Genomic DNA, 16229 nt, shown 5'->3' on the forward strand with positions numbered 1-16229 from the left:
CCAAATTTGGCGCATGTGTTGTGTTTGTTCGAAACAATTTTTTTTCTAACGACGGTTGAAACCTTTTAAAAAAAAAAAAACATTAATATTTATAAGGTTTTTCCTTACAATTTAATATTTTAAATATTTTATAATAAAAAACAAGTTTTATTAATAAATAAAAAAACAACTCGAAGGTTTACGAGTTGCACAACACTCGTTAAACCCTAAACCTTTATTTCTGTACGCCGCGTTCTTCCCTCTCATCTCTCTCTCCTTCTCCATCTCTCAAAGTTTCTCCCAAGCTAAATTATCCAATTCTGCTCGCTATCGCATCCTTCAAGTGGGTAAGTCTCTTTTCTGTTTCTCTTTTGCAGTAGTAATTCCTTTTCCAAGCTCTGTATCGATAATAAATCCATTACTGGGATTGAGAAAAACCTAAATTTTTCATGTTCTATTGTAATACACGGGCTCTTACAATCTCTACCCACATTCTTTTGGATTAAGAATTGAAATTCACGGTTTTAGAGACCGATGATTAGGATACAAACCTTAATTTTAGTGGGAGAGAGTTTGCTTTGTCAGTCTTAGAACTTGCCTTCTTTCATAGATTAAAAACATTCTCAAAATATGTTGGTTTTCCTCCATTTACACAAGTCTGTAATTTTTTCTGCAGAGAGTTGATTGATTGAAAGAGCGTAGACATGGTTGAACTGGAGAAGAATTCCAGTGAAGAGATCAAGAAGAGGATAAGAAAGCGAAACCGTGGTAAGAAGAACGACCAGCAAAGGACGGAAGAAGAAACCCACAACGTAGAGGAAAACACAGATGAAGTCCAGAAGAAGAGGGAAAAGAAGGTTAAGAAAGTGAAGTTGCAAGGGAAAGGCAAAATCGAAGAAGAGGAAGATGAAGAGGTGGAAGCAAAGGAAGAAACAGCAGACGAAGAAGAAGAAGAAGAAGAGAAGAAGATCGTGGTTGTCAGTAAAGGGATCATGACTAATGAAACTTTTGAATCCCTGGACTTATCTGAGCAGACTTTTGAAGCTATCAAGGAGATGGGCTTTCAGCACATGACGCAAGTAAGTAGATCTGATACCATTTTTTCGATGTTTTTAACTGGATTTGCAAAACAGGGTCTTTTTAGCAGAGTATGTTTCTAAGTCTCTTAATCTTCTGCTATAGATTCAAGCCGGATCAATTCCTCCCCTTTTGGAGGGAAAAGATGTTCTTGGTGCTGCCAGGACGGGTTCTGGTAAAACCCTTGCTTTTCTCATACCGGCTGTAGAGTTGCTGTTTAAAGAGCGTTTCTCTCCTCGCAATGGGACTGGTGTGATCGTTATTTGCCCCACAAGGGAGCTTGCTATTCAGGTAAATGCCCTGTTCATCTAACCTATGGCATTTTAACTTAGCATCAACCATACTGTAACTGTGAGTACATGAGTCCTGTAATTCTTGCAGTGGGATAGGTAGAAATTTATCTCTCATGTACATGATTCATTGCAATTGTGTTCGATTTTTAAAGTATAAATATTGTTGTACGTTATCTCAGACTAAAAACGTTGCGGAGGAGCTACTCAAGCATCATTCACAGACGGTCAGCATGGTCATTGGTGGCAACAACAGAAGGTCGGAAGCCCAACGTATTGCGAATGGTTCAAATTTGTTGATAGCAACTCCTGGGCGTCTTCTTGACCATCTTCAACATACAAAAGGTTTCATTTTTAAGCACCTGAAGGTACTGTCCTTTTTCATAGTTTCTTTTGGCGCGTGTACTTCTCTTCATTTTGTGGGGTAGATGTTAAAACTGTTACTGTTGAGCCAATAGACATCATTTCTTACAGACAAACAATACTAGTAAAAGAGCCATAGATGAATTGTAGACAGCTTATTATATGGTATTCATTTCCGCCGCACCTGTATTAGAATTAGAGGGAAAACTACAAAATATTTGGCTAATAATTATATTTCTAGCATGGGCTGTAGTGAATACTCTGTTTTATGCTGTCGATGACTCCACTGGGATTTATCTTTGCATATGCTCCTATAAATTGCAGTGCCTTGTGATCGATGAAGCTGACAGGATATTGGAAGAAAATTTTGAGGAAGACATGAATAAGATTCTAAAGATTTTACCAAAGGTAAATCATCTCTTTGGGTCTTAAGTGTATTCAAAGAAGAGATGAGAAAACTAGATGAATATTAACTTTAAGCATCATAAGTTCCTTTTCTTTTCTTTTTGTTTAGTAAATTTTTCCTTCATAGCAACAAGCCATGGTATTGTTAGTCTCTTCAGCCAAAACCTACTAGCGAAATAGTTTTGTTGGATTCCGTATGTTCAAATGTCTACACGAATCATGTGCCAAAGTTTTTGGCAATACTATGGCTTGGATTTTGTTCTGATTAAAGTTCTTACCATGTTTCTGCAGACTAGGCAAACCGCACTATTCTCTGCCACCCAGACCTCTAAGGTATTTTTCTATTAGCTGCGGTACTGTCATTATTAGTATTTTCTGTTTCTTAATTATGCTATGTCTTGGTGAATCGTAACAGGTTCAAGATCTTGCTCGGGTGTCATTGACGTCTCCTGTTCATGTTGATGTCGACGATGGTAGACGCAAGGTATGGATCAAAAGAAACACTCTGGTAATGAAAATTTAAGGAGCATGCCATTGAGATTTTACTTAACTAAGTTTCCAAAACTGTTAGGTGACAAATGAAGGATTGGAGCAAGGCTATTGTGTTGTTCCGAGCGAAAAAAGACTTCTGCTTCTAATTTCTTTTTTGAAAAAGAACCTAAATAAAAAGATAATGGTGTTCTTCTCGACGTGTAAGTCGGTACAGTTCCATGCTGAAATCATGAAACTAATAAAGGTGGATAGCTGTGATATCCATGGCGGACTAGATCAGAACCGAAGAACGAAAACCTTTTTCGACTTTATGAAAGCAGAAAAAGGTATCTTGTTATGTACTGATGTTGCTGCTCGCGGTCTCGACATTCCTTCCGTGGTACGTATCCACACTATGTTCTTTGCATTGATAACTAACGCTTTAATTATACCCAATATTGAAATAACATTGTGTTGAATATTATTATCTGTAGGACTGGATTATACAGTATGATCCTCCAGACAAGCCAACGGTAAGAGAAATACTTCGCTCTGGTCTTAATTATATACCTTCTGTCTGTTTGTGTATCTTAGATTGTTCTTGGGTGCTGTTTGTTTACAGGAATATATCCATAGAGTTGGTCGAACAGCTCGTGGAGAAGGAGCAAAGGGAAAGGCTTTGCTTGTCTTGATCCCTGAAGAGCTTCAGTTTGTTCGATACCTTAAGGTATGAATGGTATTTAGAATCTTTTTTTTTAGGGTAAACCCACTTGTTTTACTGATTTGTACTTTAACCTGCAGGCTGCAAAAGTACCTGTGAAAGAGCTTGAGTTCAATGAGAAGAAGCTTTTGAATGTTCGATCTGCGCTGGTAATAGTTCTGATTCAGTCTATTTGCTGTGTGTGAATAACTTTCCGTTTGTAATTGGGATTCGTTGTGATAATAACATCGTTTCTTGCACTTGTTCCGCAGGAGAAGTATGTTGCCAACGAGTATAATCTGAACAGGTTAGCGAAGGACGCGTACCGAGCTTATATATCAGCATACAATTCACATTCTCTGAAAGATATCTTCAATGTTCACCGACTCGATCTCCAGGTATAAAAACACACAAATAGACTATTTGTTAATTGTGCTTGAGGGGTTAGAAGATAGCAGGTTTTTTCATATCTCTGTCATTGGATTGTCACAGGCGGTTGCTGCATCGTTCTGCTTCTCTTCGCCTCCAAAAGTGAATCTGAACATAGAAAGCGGAGCTGGGAAAGTGAGGAAGGCGAGGAATCAGCAAAGTCGCAATGGCTTCTCTTCTAAAAGTCCCTATGGCAAAGGCAAGTCCAATCCTAAAGAGGCATGAAGTTTCTCAACCAGCCTTTAAATATTAGTGTTCTGCTCCTCATTTTTGGGAAACCTTTTTTGTTTTATTAATTACCACCGAGTTTTGTCTGAAGAGTAACAGTACTCTGCTTTTTAATTATAGATGAAATGTTTCTTGTATTACTTCAGATCTTTGAGTTGTTATAAGAATTGTTTTATTAATTTTATGACAGCTTTCTTTAGGGGCCAGAGATTGTTTTCTTAGAACAAAAAGTGTCAAACGCTAAGACGTTGAAATATAGGAAATCGTAAAGAACATAGTTGAGAAATAATGAGATTACAATAAAAGGGAGAACATGTGAAGATTGAAACCTAGACCGGTCATTGTTATTCGGAATACTCACTGCCTAAGAACGAAAATAGTTGAAAACCTAAAGAGAACAAAATGCTAAACCGGTCTAAAGTTTGCTGTAACTAAACCAAACCAAAAACCGAAACAGCCATAATCGCAAAGACAACAAAACCGGAACTACTGAACTGGACTGCGTTTTTCAAGGCACTGCTCTTCTTGTGAGTTGACGCCGGTAGAGATGGTGAAGAAGAAGATGAAGATGAAGAAGACGAAGACGAGGAAGGAGGAGGAGACTCTGGCGAAGACTCCTCCGTCTCCATGACTTTTATGATCATCTTCTGACCCTTCTCGCAGTGGCCTGATACACCGCTAATGAAGTAAAACAAACCGGGACGGTCTAGTTTGAAAACCGTGTCTTCGTTGTTCGAATAGAGTTGCGGTTTAGTCGCCTTGCATTTCTTGTACTCTTCTTTTGATACCATTAACACCGAGTCTTTCTTGTACTTGAAACCTTCGCCAAAATAAACCAAAATCCCCACAAGAAATTACATATTTTTAAGATGAAAGTTGCATACAAAAAAGAAAAAGAAGGAAAGAACTAAAAAAAAAAAGTACTTACGGATAGTGTCGCCAACTTTAAACCGGTTGTCTGAAGCCCACTGGTTAAACATGTCTCCATGAGCCGTAGATTTTGGCACGATCCAACCATCTTCTCCTCCAACTTCAAATTCAGTGCTTGAAACACATGAAAACATAAAGAATGATACAAGGAGCGTAACGAGAGTGATCATCTTCATTGAACCCATTTGTTGTTTTTGGAATGATATCTAGGGAGCTCTAACAAAAAAAAAAGGGGATTTGTTCTTGGCAGAAATCTAAGTAACGAGGACTATTTTTTTTTTCTTCTCTCTGCTCTTTATGGCTTGTGAACACTCGAGGTCTTGAGTTTAAAAAGAGTGAGATTTCGAGGTCTGTTAGTCTTGACCACATCTTGAGGGATAATTATTGGATATATCTTTGACTTGGTATTTTACATTTTTTGAATCAGAAAGATAACTTGTGAAAACAACATGACTCGAAGTTGTTGAGTAATATCAGATTTTATGGGATACGTGCTTCTTATTCTGAGTTACAAATTTGAAATTATGTGGACGATGTCTTTTTCTAAAGAATTCTTTTAAAGATAGTTTTGGTGAAAATGTGTATCACTTACGCACATATTTTAACATCTAAAATCAAAACTACACCTAAGGATACGGACATACGGCGTGTGACCAGTTATGCTATTGCTTATACGGATTTTCATTTATGGGTTGAAATTGTTATTTAATAAAGTTTTGGTAAATATTCTTAGATTTGGAATAATTCAGGCTCATTGTCCCAAAATGTTCCAATGACTTTCTCAGCTTCGAGCACTTTAGGGTTTAAGACGTTTAAACCCAGAATCCTACATTTCGTCGTTTCGATTCGAAAACTCAGTGAAAGAGCTAAAAATGGCGAATTCAATGGCCACGCTTTCGAGAAGACTCTATCGATCCCTTCTCTCGAACCCTCGATTCTCTCAATCTTCCATGTCCTTCTGCTCCAACAGCATCTCATCCGACTTGGACGAGTTATCGGCTAACTCGGACACTGAATCGCCCCTTGAATCGAAGTATTCGGATCCAATGTCTCGAGTGTCCGGAGAAGAACGCGTGATGGAAGAGCATCCCCTCGAAAATGGCCTCGATGCTGGCATTTACAAGGTACCAAATTTCCTCCCCTCGAAATCGGTTCTAGTTCCAGTTGATTTCTTATAGCCATTTCCATCGGAAATTGTATCCGTTTTGTTATTTTATTTTCTCGAACCATCCATGGAGATCATTGCAATTTAGCTTGTTTAATTCTCGAGTATGATCAGTGTTAGTCAGTTTCTGAATATCTTAGGTCTCCTTTGGTTTGCTTATTAGTGAATTGTGCTAATTTTCAGGCAATTTTGGTGGGGCAAGTGGGACAGCTGCCACTGCAGAAGAAGCTGAAGAGTGGAAGAACAGTGACTCTCTTCTCTGTAGGAACCGGTGGGATCAGGAATAACCGGAGACCGATGATTAACGAAGACCCTAGAGAATATGCGAACCGTTCTGCAGTGCAGTGGCACCGTGTCTCTGTTTACCCTGAACGCTTGGCAGATCTTGTCTTGAAGAACGTTGAACCCGGGTTAGTTCTCTTATTATGTGATGGGTATTTTGATTTCTCTAAGATTCATGTCGGTGAATAAAAAAGGAAGAAGCTTTAGGTGGTTTCTTAGTTGCTAGAATCAAAATGGCTGCTTTCTTTTTCCATGCTTGTGCCAGTGAATAAACATATCCGTGTTCTATGCAACAGCACAATTGTTTACTTGGAGGGTAATCTGGAGACGAAGATTTTCACTGATCCAGTCACTGGTTTGGTTCGACGTATAAGAGAAGTCGCAATTCGTAGAAACGGTATAAATGGCTCAACTCCAAAGAAATCGATTTTGTTCACTCAGATTTAGCATTGTTCATATTTAACTGCAAAAAAAAAAAAAAAAACAAATCAGATGTTGATCTCTGTGTTTTCTTCCTCCAGGCCGAGTTGTGTTTTTAGGTAAAGCTGGTGATATGCAGCAGCCAAGTTCTTCTGAGCTTAGAGGCGTTGGCTACTACTGATTTTTAGCATATAAATTGTCATTACGAGACACAATTCGGTATTGTATCTTTTTCGCTTTTGTTGTCTCTTCTTGTAACTTGATCAATGCATTTTTAGTTAAACCGAGTCTAAACCAAAATTTTTAATTAAACCGAGTCTAAACCAAAATCTCGATTAAAGACAATGAAACAGAGACCTATCTACACGTGTTTGGAAACCTTGCATGAATGCCACCTCGAAGCTGAATATATCCTCCATTTGTTTGTTTCACCCTTTCCTCTTTCTGTTCTCTCAATCACCCACACAAAAGCAAACAATCAGTCTCTACAATGGCGGAAACGTTCTCTAGCGGCGAGGCCCAATATTGGCCCATATACGGTAGCAACACCACCGGCAGCAACAACAGTTCCTATGCTTCCCTTCTCCGCCTTCTCCGATCTCATTCACCAACCTCCTCACAGCTCTTTGGTTTCCTTGCTCTCTTCATATCCACCGGAATCCTCCTCTTCCTCCTTGGTGTAACCGCGACGGCCACCACAATAGCCTTCATTGTGTTTCTTCCGGTGATCATCGTCTCGAGTCCGATCTGGATTCCCATTTTTGTCATCGTTGTCGGTTTCTTAACCGTCACCGGTTTTCTTGTCGGAACGGTGGCCGTTGTGTTGTGGACGTACCGTTATTTCCGTGGAATGCACCCGGTTGGATCGGATCAAATGGATTATGCACGTAGTCGGATCTATGACACGGCCTCTCACGTCAAAGATTACGCTAGAGAGTACGGTGGATATTTCCACGGCAGAGCTAAAGATGCGGCACCTGGTGCTTGATGACCTGAACCAGTCGGTATAGTACTCTTGTTCATGGTGATATTAACCGATCGCGGTTCGGTTTTTATGGAGGATTAATACGGTTCGTGGTAGTATTACATTTTGTTTTTTTTGTTTCCGTTTATAAGAAGAAGAGCCAAAGAATATATTTTGGTTATGTACAAGCTTTTTAAGATTTTGGGTGCGTGTGTTAAATTTCATTCGGTTATGTTTGAATTATAAATTTTGAAGATTCACGAAAGTATATAATATGACTACATAAGATCGCGTTTTCTAAGCAATGCATGATAGATTGATAGGAGTATCTTCCTTGCTTATTTCATACGTTAGGGAAGAACATACTACATCTTTGTTGTGTCCTTTTTCTAATAACGAAGTTTATTTATATGATTTGATAATATAGCCTCGTCAAAGTTTGAAAAACAAAAACACTACTCAAGTTAATTAGAACCTTGTATTCCTATAATTTTATTGATTGCAGCCCTAAGTATACGTTTTGTGAACATGACAATTATCTATCTTTGAATGGTGTTATATACTTATATTACTAGATTGAATCTCTGACCAAAATAAAAACGGACGGATTCTTTGAAGGTTAAATCAGCTACAGAGGGCAAAGAAATTTCTGTTACAATAAATTGTCTTAGTTCATAAATCAACCCACGACTATGATAATATATCAAAATGATTAAAATGAAATTTTGTGAAACGACAAAAGTAGGATAAATGAGTAAAAAAGACAGTTGATGAAAATTACATGAGTGAAATTTCGATTTAAGATTTTATAGCAGCCAACTAATGATCTTTTCATCCTCTCAAACCAATACCAGTGTACAAAATATAAGACTAATTCATGTATAGGCTTTATAATCTTACAACACTTTCCTTTTATTTCTTTTGCATATTATTTAAATACTCGAGACAGCATTTAAGAACAGGACATTAGGGATATATTTAAGAATCTAAAGGTGGAATCGTTTGGATGGACTTCGTTGTGTTATGATTTGAGGTCAAAGTCAGCAGACAAAAAGCATCGGGCCCTCAAGTCAACACCCATATTTGGCCGGACGTCAACCGTTGATTTGGTCAAAGGAAATTATTTTGGCATTAGTAATCATTAACACGGTTAATTAAGGCCATCATCATTGGAACCTTGTTTTACCGCATAATGGATTCAAAGTTTAATCATACCATATATAAATAATAACACATACCCGCAATAGAAAGCTAAAAATACAAATGTAACTCAACCATATTTAGTCGCTTTTTCTATGGTCCCGGTAATGAACGGCTGTAACTGAGCCGTTAGTATATCTTTTAATACTACCACAAAACTTTATAATTTGCCAAAAAGTATTAACTGTATAAAGTACACAATAATAAGCCTGAAACATGTAATATGTCATCTATCAATAACAAGGGAACAAAGTAACTTCTAGCGAAATTTAACACTCACCTGATAACACACAAAACAGAACGAACATCAATCAAATTCACTAAATTTAAATTTCTTTTCCCGTCGGGTTTAACAATGACCCAACATAAGAACGGGTCGGGCGATCCGGCACTAGACTTGCACGTGGCGACCTCGGAGGAACTTCCTTTAGCTGATGTCCACTACAATCGTAGTAGATCACACCGGAATAATCCAACGGCTCACATTTTCCTCCCATCAAAATCTCTCTTTGCCAAACACCGTACTCCTCCTCGTCCTCCTCCACCACCATCTCCGCCGCCGTCTTTCTTGCAGCCGGCGTACCTCCACTACCGTCGTATGCTTTATTTTTCCGGCCAACCATAGTCATTGCCTTGTTGCTCAGAGTCGTCAAAAGCTCCTTAGGACGTGTTCTCATCGGCGAAAAAGCACGTGCCGGACTCCATCCAAACCTTCCTCCTCCGGCGCCTTCTCCTTCGCCGTTAGATTTAGGGTTCTCGAGATAGTCTTCGAGGTGATTTCGTTTCTTAGTAGGCTTGAGTTTAAGCTTCTTAGAGACTCTGTTTGCGTGTCTTGCACAAAGTACCATGAGAGAGACAAGAAAGCTCACGCTTAAACGTTTGTGGGTGGAGGAGACATGTTCCGGCGTCGATCTCTCCATCTCTCCGTCGTTTTCTCCGGCAAGTGAAAAGTGGGTTTAAACTCAAAGTCTCAAACGATAAAATATTAATGAGATTATTCTTCGTTTGAATTGGTTGGGGTTACGTATATTTATATAAATACAGGTCCAAAGGGTGTTAGCTTACCGGCTAATCCGGTAGCCTTTGCGTTGACATCTTTTATTATGTTGACATTTTCTTGGTTCTTTGTGTCAGTGATGATCTCGTTTTATATAATATGATATTAATGCATGAATGATTAGGACGATTTATGATTGCATTCTCTTTATTTTGATATGTTTTGTGTATTAAACCAAACGAGCATGCGAGAGACATGCATCAACGATCTTTTGATAAAACTCCAACGTGTTTCAATTTTATTCCTTGATAAAGTATTTGCTTCAATTCGTGAGTTCTAAAGTAAAAATTATTATAAATTGCTGTATAACATATTTCGTCAGCTCATCCTTATCATTTTTATATATTTGTTTTTTAATATTTTTTTGTAAAGTTTGATTATAATTCTTTTCAAAGACGAGCACTAGTACTGGTGGGGCAAATATCATCAACACAATAAATTGAAGTGAAAACCCCACTCAACGTTAGGTGTTGGCTGATGTGCAATAATTTCTCCTTCCATGTTTATCACAAAATCGCAACAAACATGCGTCAGGCATCACCATTTATAATTAACAATAATATCATAGAAATTCAAACCACAAATATGGCTGATTAATTAAATATGGGTATATAACCACATTACGGCTCAGAAATGCTGATTCCGTCATTGACGAAAAAGGGTTAATTTAGCCAAACCCAATTTGTATTTGTTAGGTTATGCAGCATGACAGATAACTTTAGATGAGATCTTTATTTTCCGAGAGTTTACAAAAAAAAAAAAAAAGTTGGTTGAAAAAGAACTTCTAAATACGAGCTCTGGAACAACTTGCTCATAATGTCAAATGTGTAAAGTGAATAATGTAAATGTGTTTATATCCTAAGTCACAATTGTAAAGTGTTGTTATATTATGATCACGACCTTTCATTATCCTCTACGTGTTGCGAACCACGTGTCTAAGTCTAGCACTCGCGAACCAGATTCGGATCGGGTCAGGTTAATGATAGTGGACCCAGTCGGCTTCTCATCAACTTGATCTTTAATTTGCCACTGAACATCAACACAACACGACGGTGACTGCTAAAAGGTCCCACCGAGGTTTTCTATTTTCGTTTTCGTTTGTGAAACTCTGACTCAGTCTCAGCTCAATCTGTTTATATATTTGTTACAATACAGTTTTATTTTTTGGTATGATCTTTGTTACAGTAGTTTTGTAAGAAGAAGTTGCATACGATTTTTGGGGGTTAGTGTGTTCGTTTAATTGTTATATTATGAACTACCCTATTAGGGGCTTTGGGCTAAGGCAAATATGATACCCACTTGAAGTTTTTTTTACTACTACGAGCAATCGTTTCTTGGCGTTTTCACATCAATATCATATTCTATCGCTTGGATTTCGGCGTATCCATAAATTAATCTCATTAGTCCAATAGTCCACTTGATTAAAAACAAAAATTAACGTATCATTCACATAGAAAAACACCTAACATTTTACGTTGGTGGTTAGCCAATTTTAATTAAGGTTCATTGATTAGAATAGCAAAGGGACGCTAAATGTAGTTGACCGGAACGACCTGTACGTATTTCTTTATTAGCCCACTATAATCAAGTTTCGCTTCAAGTTTGGTTTTCTTGATTTGTTTTTCTGTTTATTTTATGAATTGTCAGAGTCTTCGTAGTACTGGACACCCCTATCTTATTACCAAAAGCTCTCGAATGCGATATATATGTGCATAAAGAACAGCATTTTCAACAAAATTGGTAGAATATGAATAGAAACAATTGAACCTTAAAGTTCAAATAGTTTGGTACAAATAATTAACGAAGAAGAATCGCTGTTGAAGGGGAGTTAGGAAGCACGATATCCTCAAGTGTTAGGTAGCCTCCCTCTTATTAAGAAAACTTTTATTTAAACCAGAACATATAATTCAAAGCTAATACATAACAAGTAATTCAAAATATTTAATCCTTTAAAAAAAAATCAAATTAATTAGCAAATATGTGAATATTGTCACTACGTGTATCCAAGAAAAGTTGACCGTAGTGTAGGTTTTAGATCGTATTGCACTGAATAAATTTTGCTTTTCAGATTTTGATGTTCAATTTTAAGTTAATTATACAGTATTGCTTATAATATTGTGATATTAATTTGGTCTGTTTACAATCCTTCAATATTAAAAACAATTGATTGGGAGAAGCTATTCTAATATTCTTATATATATGATACATGTAATTATAAATTAAAAGAAAAACACAAACACGTCTGTATGAAATATATTTTCCAAACAATCAGTAAGTGCATATATTGAATTAAATTAAATTATAAAAACTGAGAAGTGAGAACACGAGAACTATGAATTATTTATGTTAGTTTCATTTGATATGTAGATCTGGCATCTGACCCGTGGCAAGGCAGACGCCATAAAACCTTTGGGCATTATCTCACGTTGACAGACCTACATTTGAATTTGATTTTATGTTTCAGGCCTGTTTTTTCCAATCTCAATGGGCTCATCTACTACCATATTGATCCATTGGATATGGATGAATCGTATAATATTTTCAAACCTTAATGGCTAACATAACATAAAGCTAATGTAGTTAAGACCCATACAATTTTAGGAAAATATAACATAGAGCTACAACATCGTCTTTATTTGAGCTGAAGAAGTTGGCGGATACGGCTTTACACTTTTTACAAGTTCGCAGGGATTAGGGGATGCGTAGCTATATTAGTGAAGTCACTCCAATAAAAGAAAGAGACCGGCCATGAAAACAGCATATAATTGAGTGTTATGGATTAGACACCCGAAAAAATTGTACAAAAAATGAAATATTAGACCTTAAGAAGCAAGAACCAAGGAGCAACTATAGACGTGATTACTTGTCCCTTTTCTTATGCCAATTATCTGGTTATTGATGATTTGACTATCTGGTCTAGCTAAATTGCTCATGTTTAATGTAATGTCATCAAAAGCTTAAATGGAGATCTAAATTCTTATAGTAGTGAAAAATCATGACAATCGTATTAAAAAAGCGCACTACGAAATTACAAAAAAAATGAAAAACTAACTTGATTCAAAGTCAAAATTTGTGTGCAGAGATAAAAATGAGAAAGAAAAAAAAATACAAATGTAGTATATAGCCATCCAAAAGAAAAGTCGGAAAGAAAAGACTCAAATTCAGACAACGGATAGTTGAAAAGAAGTCTAATCAAGCTCATATGATCTCGAATCCGAAGAGAATATGGGCTTAGATCTGATATTTCTTGATTAAAAAGAAAAACCATTTATGTTGGAAAGAAAATAAAAACCAGGAATAATATGTCAATGCTAAATATCACCGTGAACAAAATATTTTATACGAAAGATTTTAAGAATTAAGTCTAAAATTATACTTAAGATTAGCCTTATTAGCCTAATGAGTCACTTCCCTCTACTGGATATGACTGGTGGTCTTCATGACTCACTTCTCCATTTGGTTCAACCAAACAAAACGCAAAAATCTATTAAAAAAAAAAAGAAAATATCAACAAGATTTTCCGGAAACCCCTAAAAGTCCGCCATTGATGCCGGATGCGTACAGCACTCTCTCTCTATTCCTATTTCTTCTAGGGTTGGTATCTGTCGCTCAAAGCCACACTCTCTCTCTTTCTCTAGGGCTCTTAATTAGTTGGGTTTGAAAAAAAAGGACAATGTCGGGCTAATTAATTTTACAGTTTCTGGGTCTCATTCTCTATATATCTGTCTGGATCTGTATCTCTAACAAGTACATTTGTGGTCGGATTCTTTTGGTTCTTGTAATAACAGTCAAAGTTCTGGTTTCTCACTACCCAGATCTAGGGCTTCTTTCTTTTTTTGCTTTGTTTCTGGTAACTGATCAGATCTTAGGGTTTTTGTTTCCTTCATCATTTTTTTATTCTCTTCTAATATTTTTGCCTCCATCATTAGGGTTTTATTACAGCTTCTTCTTTGTTAAAGGGTATTTTTTTTTTTCTTTGAGAAAGGGTTTTAAAGGGTATTATTACAGCTCCGACTAAATACACTTTATTTTTTAATGTTAATACGCGATTAATAAACTGATCTCGCTCATGCTTGGAACTGAGAAAAATAAAATCTTGCAGATCTATTTGGTTCTTGTTTTGCCTCTGAGCATATGTCTTTCTTGAAGGAAATTAATCTTCTTTTAGTTGTTCCAAATCGAGCATTTGTCCATTTTGGCTTTTTCATTCTCTAAAGATATGAATTAATTTAACTTTTTTAATTTGGGTTTTTAGTTATTGGCACTTTTCTTTTTCATTCTCACAATTACTCTTTGAGGCGTATTGTTATCTACATCTTGACAAATATAGGCATGGGGCCACTTTATTTATATACTTCAACCTTTTGTTGTTCTTCCCAAACAGTCGATTTTCTTTTTCTTTTTACATTTTCTCTTATGCCATTTTTTTTTCCTTGAGAATATATGGTTTAGGAAGTAGAAATCCTCTGAATTTACTTCCCATTATTTTATCATTTTTTTTTTCATCCTTGCTAGTGCTTTGCTTATTTAGAAAAAGAATTGTACTATATTCACCAGGCATTCAAAATTTAACGCAAAATACTTTTGATGAAATTATACTTTACATTTTTTTTTTGTGATTGACTAGAGTCTAAACATCTGCATTCTTGTTGAGCTTTTCTGTTTGGCATTACACTTCACATTATTATAGAGATATATGTAGACACATCTTTTCGTCGACTAGCAAGTTGATATAATATAAACATAAGCATATGTTTTTGTCGATTAGTTTATGTAATTATAAACAAATAAGATAGTATGTTTTAGCGCATAAGTAATGTTCCTTTGTTTTTCTTGGTGTACTTATTCGTTTTTATCCTTTTGTCAACTGTCTTTTTTACTCATTTATCCTACTTTTGTCGTTTCACAAAATTTCATTTTAATCATTTTGATATATTATCATAGTCCTTTCTGTAAATTGACATTTTGTCTTTGGGACTTGTTTGAAAATTTTAATCTGTTCCCTATTGTAGTCTCTTCTTCCATTTTACAATTATCTAGAAACAAAATACAATTAAAGCAAACTTGACATTCCAAAGAAAACAGAAAATCTCTTACCCCATATTGTCTTTTATGTTTGGCAGTAGCTATATACTTAACATGTGAGTCTGTGAGTTTGTTAGTAATTACCAACTATGAGACATGAGTCGTTGAGAACTGAATCAATTTCAAATAAAATCAAGAGAAAGTAAATATTTTAATAAAAATTACGATTCACGACATGTTTGAAATGACTCAAGGTTTGACAGCTAATCATAAATTCATCTGCAAGTGGAACCGAATCAAAGTGATCGACTTCTTGTTGATGCTACCAGAATGGCGATGTAATTGTTATTATATTAGAACAAGCTTATTGTTATTATATATAATAATATTTCTTTTTGTTTTACATATGTATAATTTATTATGTTGGTCAAAAGAACAATGTGAACATCATGTTCATAATCGTCCTTTTGGATTTTTTTTTTCTCTGTACATCCATCCAAAAGTATACTCTATAGAATTCGATAAAATTTTAATATTTTTTCTCTGTATAGTTCTATCCAAAAGTATACTCTATAGAATTCGATGAAATTTTAAATATATATGATCTGTACGGAATTCTAGTTTGGATACATAATATATCCTTTTAAGTCTGAATTGAGTAAGCTAACTCTCCTAATAATTCGGTTTATTGTAAAAGAAGTAAACTTACTACATGTACTCCCAAAACATTTGTTTATCTGGGCAGATGTTACAGATACTATATATCATTTGTTAAAGACAAAGCAAATAGCATCACATCATTTGAATAGAAAACTTATTAAAAAGTGATAACGTCTCTGATTTATCACAAGTTCACTAGCCATTTCATTAGTTGTTGCACTTAAGTTGATAAACTTGAAAGGGTTTGAAATTCTTGATTGTGGCTTGGTCGACTAGCTACTAGAACTGACGTCCAGGACTCATAACAGAGAATCAGTAGAGAGTGAAAAAATGAAATCATGAATTCTAACTTATATTTTTTTTGTTCTCATCAATTTGTCATTCTTTGTTCTTATAATTTTCGAATTCCGAAAGGCAGACGAAAACTCAGAAACATAGCAAACGATTATATTAAAAAAAATGCGTTTAAATGCTATACCTGTACATATAATAGTTAAGGTTCCACTCGAAGTCGCGAACTATAAAAACAAAAGGCATTCACATTTTACATTGTTTTGATATGTGACACTAAAATGAAGAAGAAA

The 16229-nt window shown here is 35.8% G+C and overlaps 5 protein-coding genes across 5 annotated transcripts; 3 read left to right on the forward strand and 2 right to left on the reverse strand.

Moving 5' to 3' along the window:
• The first annotated feature begins 188 nt into the window (after window positions 1–188).
• Window positions 189–4121, forward strand: LOC18023757 (DEAD-box ATP-dependent RNA helicase 51). Its single transcript, XM_006406525.2, has 13 exons — window positions 189–326; window positions 656–1058; window positions 1162–1347; window positions 1529–1714; window positions 2034–2117; window positions 2406–2447; window positions 2530–2598; window positions 2686–2985; window positions 3080–3118; window positions 3208–3312; window positions 3387–3455; window positions 3558–3683; window positions 3778–4121. The coding sequence occupies exons 2-13, from the start codon at window positions 684–686 to the stop codon at window positions 3937–3939; spliced, it is 1743 nt and encodes a 580-aa protein (XP_006406588.1). The 5' UTR covers window positions 189–326; window positions 656–683; the 3' UTR covers window positions 3940–4121.
• Window positions 4122–4373: 252 nt separating this feature from the next.
• On the reverse strand, window positions 4374–5057 carry LOC18023758 (mavicyanin). The gene is made up of 2 exons (XM_006406526.2): window positions 4871–5057; window positions 4374–4762 (listed from the first exon to the last, which is right to left on the reverse strand). Exons 1-2 carry the CDS (start codon window positions 5055–5057, stop codon window positions 4374–4376), a joined length of 576 nt encoding a protein of 191 aa, XP_006406589.1.
• Window positions 5058–5683: 626 nt separating this feature from the next.
• Window positions 5684–7050, forward strand: LOC18023687 (single-stranded DNA-binding protein, mitochondrial). The gene is made up of 4 exons (XM_006406527.2): window positions 5684–5996; window positions 6221–6447; window positions 6616–6716; window positions 6841–7050. Exons 1-4 carry the CDS (start codon window positions 5745–5747, stop codon window positions 6918–6920), a joined length of 660 nt encoding a protein of 219 aa, XP_006406590.1. The 5' UTR covers window positions 5684–5744; the 3' UTR covers window positions 6921–7050.
• A 142-nt stretch (window positions 7051–7192) lies between these two features.
• LOC18023688 (oleosin 1) lies at window positions 7193–7956 on the forward strand. The gene has a single exon (XM_006406528.2). It carries the CDS (start codon window positions 7230–7232, stop codon window positions 7725–7727), a length of 498 nt encoding a protein of 165 aa, XP_006406591.1. The 5' UTR covers window positions 7193–7229; the 3' UTR covers window positions 7728–7956.
• Window positions 7957–9042: 1086 nt separating this feature from the next.
• LOC18023689 lies at window positions 9043–9904 on the reverse strand. The gene has a single exon (XM_006406529.2). It carries the CDS (start codon window positions 9821–9823, stop codon window positions 9230–9232), a length of 594 nt encoding a protein of 197 aa, XP_006406592.1. The 5' UTR covers window positions 9824–9904; the 3' UTR covers window positions 9043–9229.
• Between the last annotated feature and the right edge of the window lie 6325 nt (window positions 9905–16229).

Source organism: Eutrema salsugineum, unplaced genomic scaffold, assembly GCF_000478725.1.
Source record: "Eutrema salsugineum unplaced genomic scaffold, Eutsalg1_0 scaffold_13, whole genome shotgun sequence".
In the NCBI taxonomy this organism is placed as follows: Eukaryota; Viridiplantae; Streptophyta; class Magnoliopsida; order Brassicales; family Brassicaceae; genus Eutrema; species Eutrema salsugineum.

What these genes read in the sequence shown, in the direction of transcription:
- LOC18023757 (XM_006406525.2), top strand. Translation starts at nt 684, where the DNA reads ATGGTTGAACTGGAGAAGAATTCCAGTGAAGAGATCAAGAAGAGGATA. An exon ending in TCGACGATGGTAGACGCAAG is followed by an intron (nt 2,599 to 2,685) that starts GTATGGATCAAA and finishes CAAAACTGTTAG; the next exon opens with GTGACAAATGAAGGATTGGA. An exon ending in AGTTTGTTCGATACCTTAAG is followed by an intron (nt 3,313 to 3,386) that starts GTATGAATGGTA and finishes TTTAACCTGCAG; the next exon opens with GCTGCAAAAGTACCTGTGAA.
- LOC18023758 (XM_006406526.2), bottom strand. Translation starts at nt 5,057, where the DNA reads ATGGGTTCAATGAAGATGATCACTCTCGTTACGCTCCTTGTATCATTC. An exon ending in TAAAGTTGGCGACACTATCC is followed by an intron (nt 4,763 to 4,870) that starts GTAAGTACTTTT and finishes ATTTTGGCGAAG; the next exon opens with GTTTCAAGTACAAGAAAGAC.
- LOC18023687 (XM_006406527.2), top strand. Translation starts at nt 5,745, where the DNA reads ATGGCGAATTCAATGGCCACGCTTTCGAGAAGACTCTATCGATCCCTT. An exon ending in TCGATGCTGGCATTTACAAG is followed by an intron (nt 5,997 to 6,220) that starts GTACCAAATTTC and finishes GCTAATTTTCAG; the next exon opens with GCAATTTTGGTGGGGCAAGT. An exon ending in AGTCGCAATTCGTAGAAACG is followed by an intron (nt 6,717 to 6,840) that starts GTATAAATGGCT and finishes TTCTTCCTCCAG; the next exon opens with GCCGAGTTGTGTTTTTAGGT.
- LOC18023688 (XM_006406528.2), top strand. Translation starts at nt 7,230, where the DNA reads ATGGCGGAAACGTTCTCTAGCGGCGAGGCCCAATATTGGCCCATATAC.
- LOC18023689 (XM_006406529.2), bottom strand. Translation starts at nt 9,823, where the DNA reads ATGGAGAGATCGACGCCGGAACATGTCTCCTCCACCCACAAACGTTTA.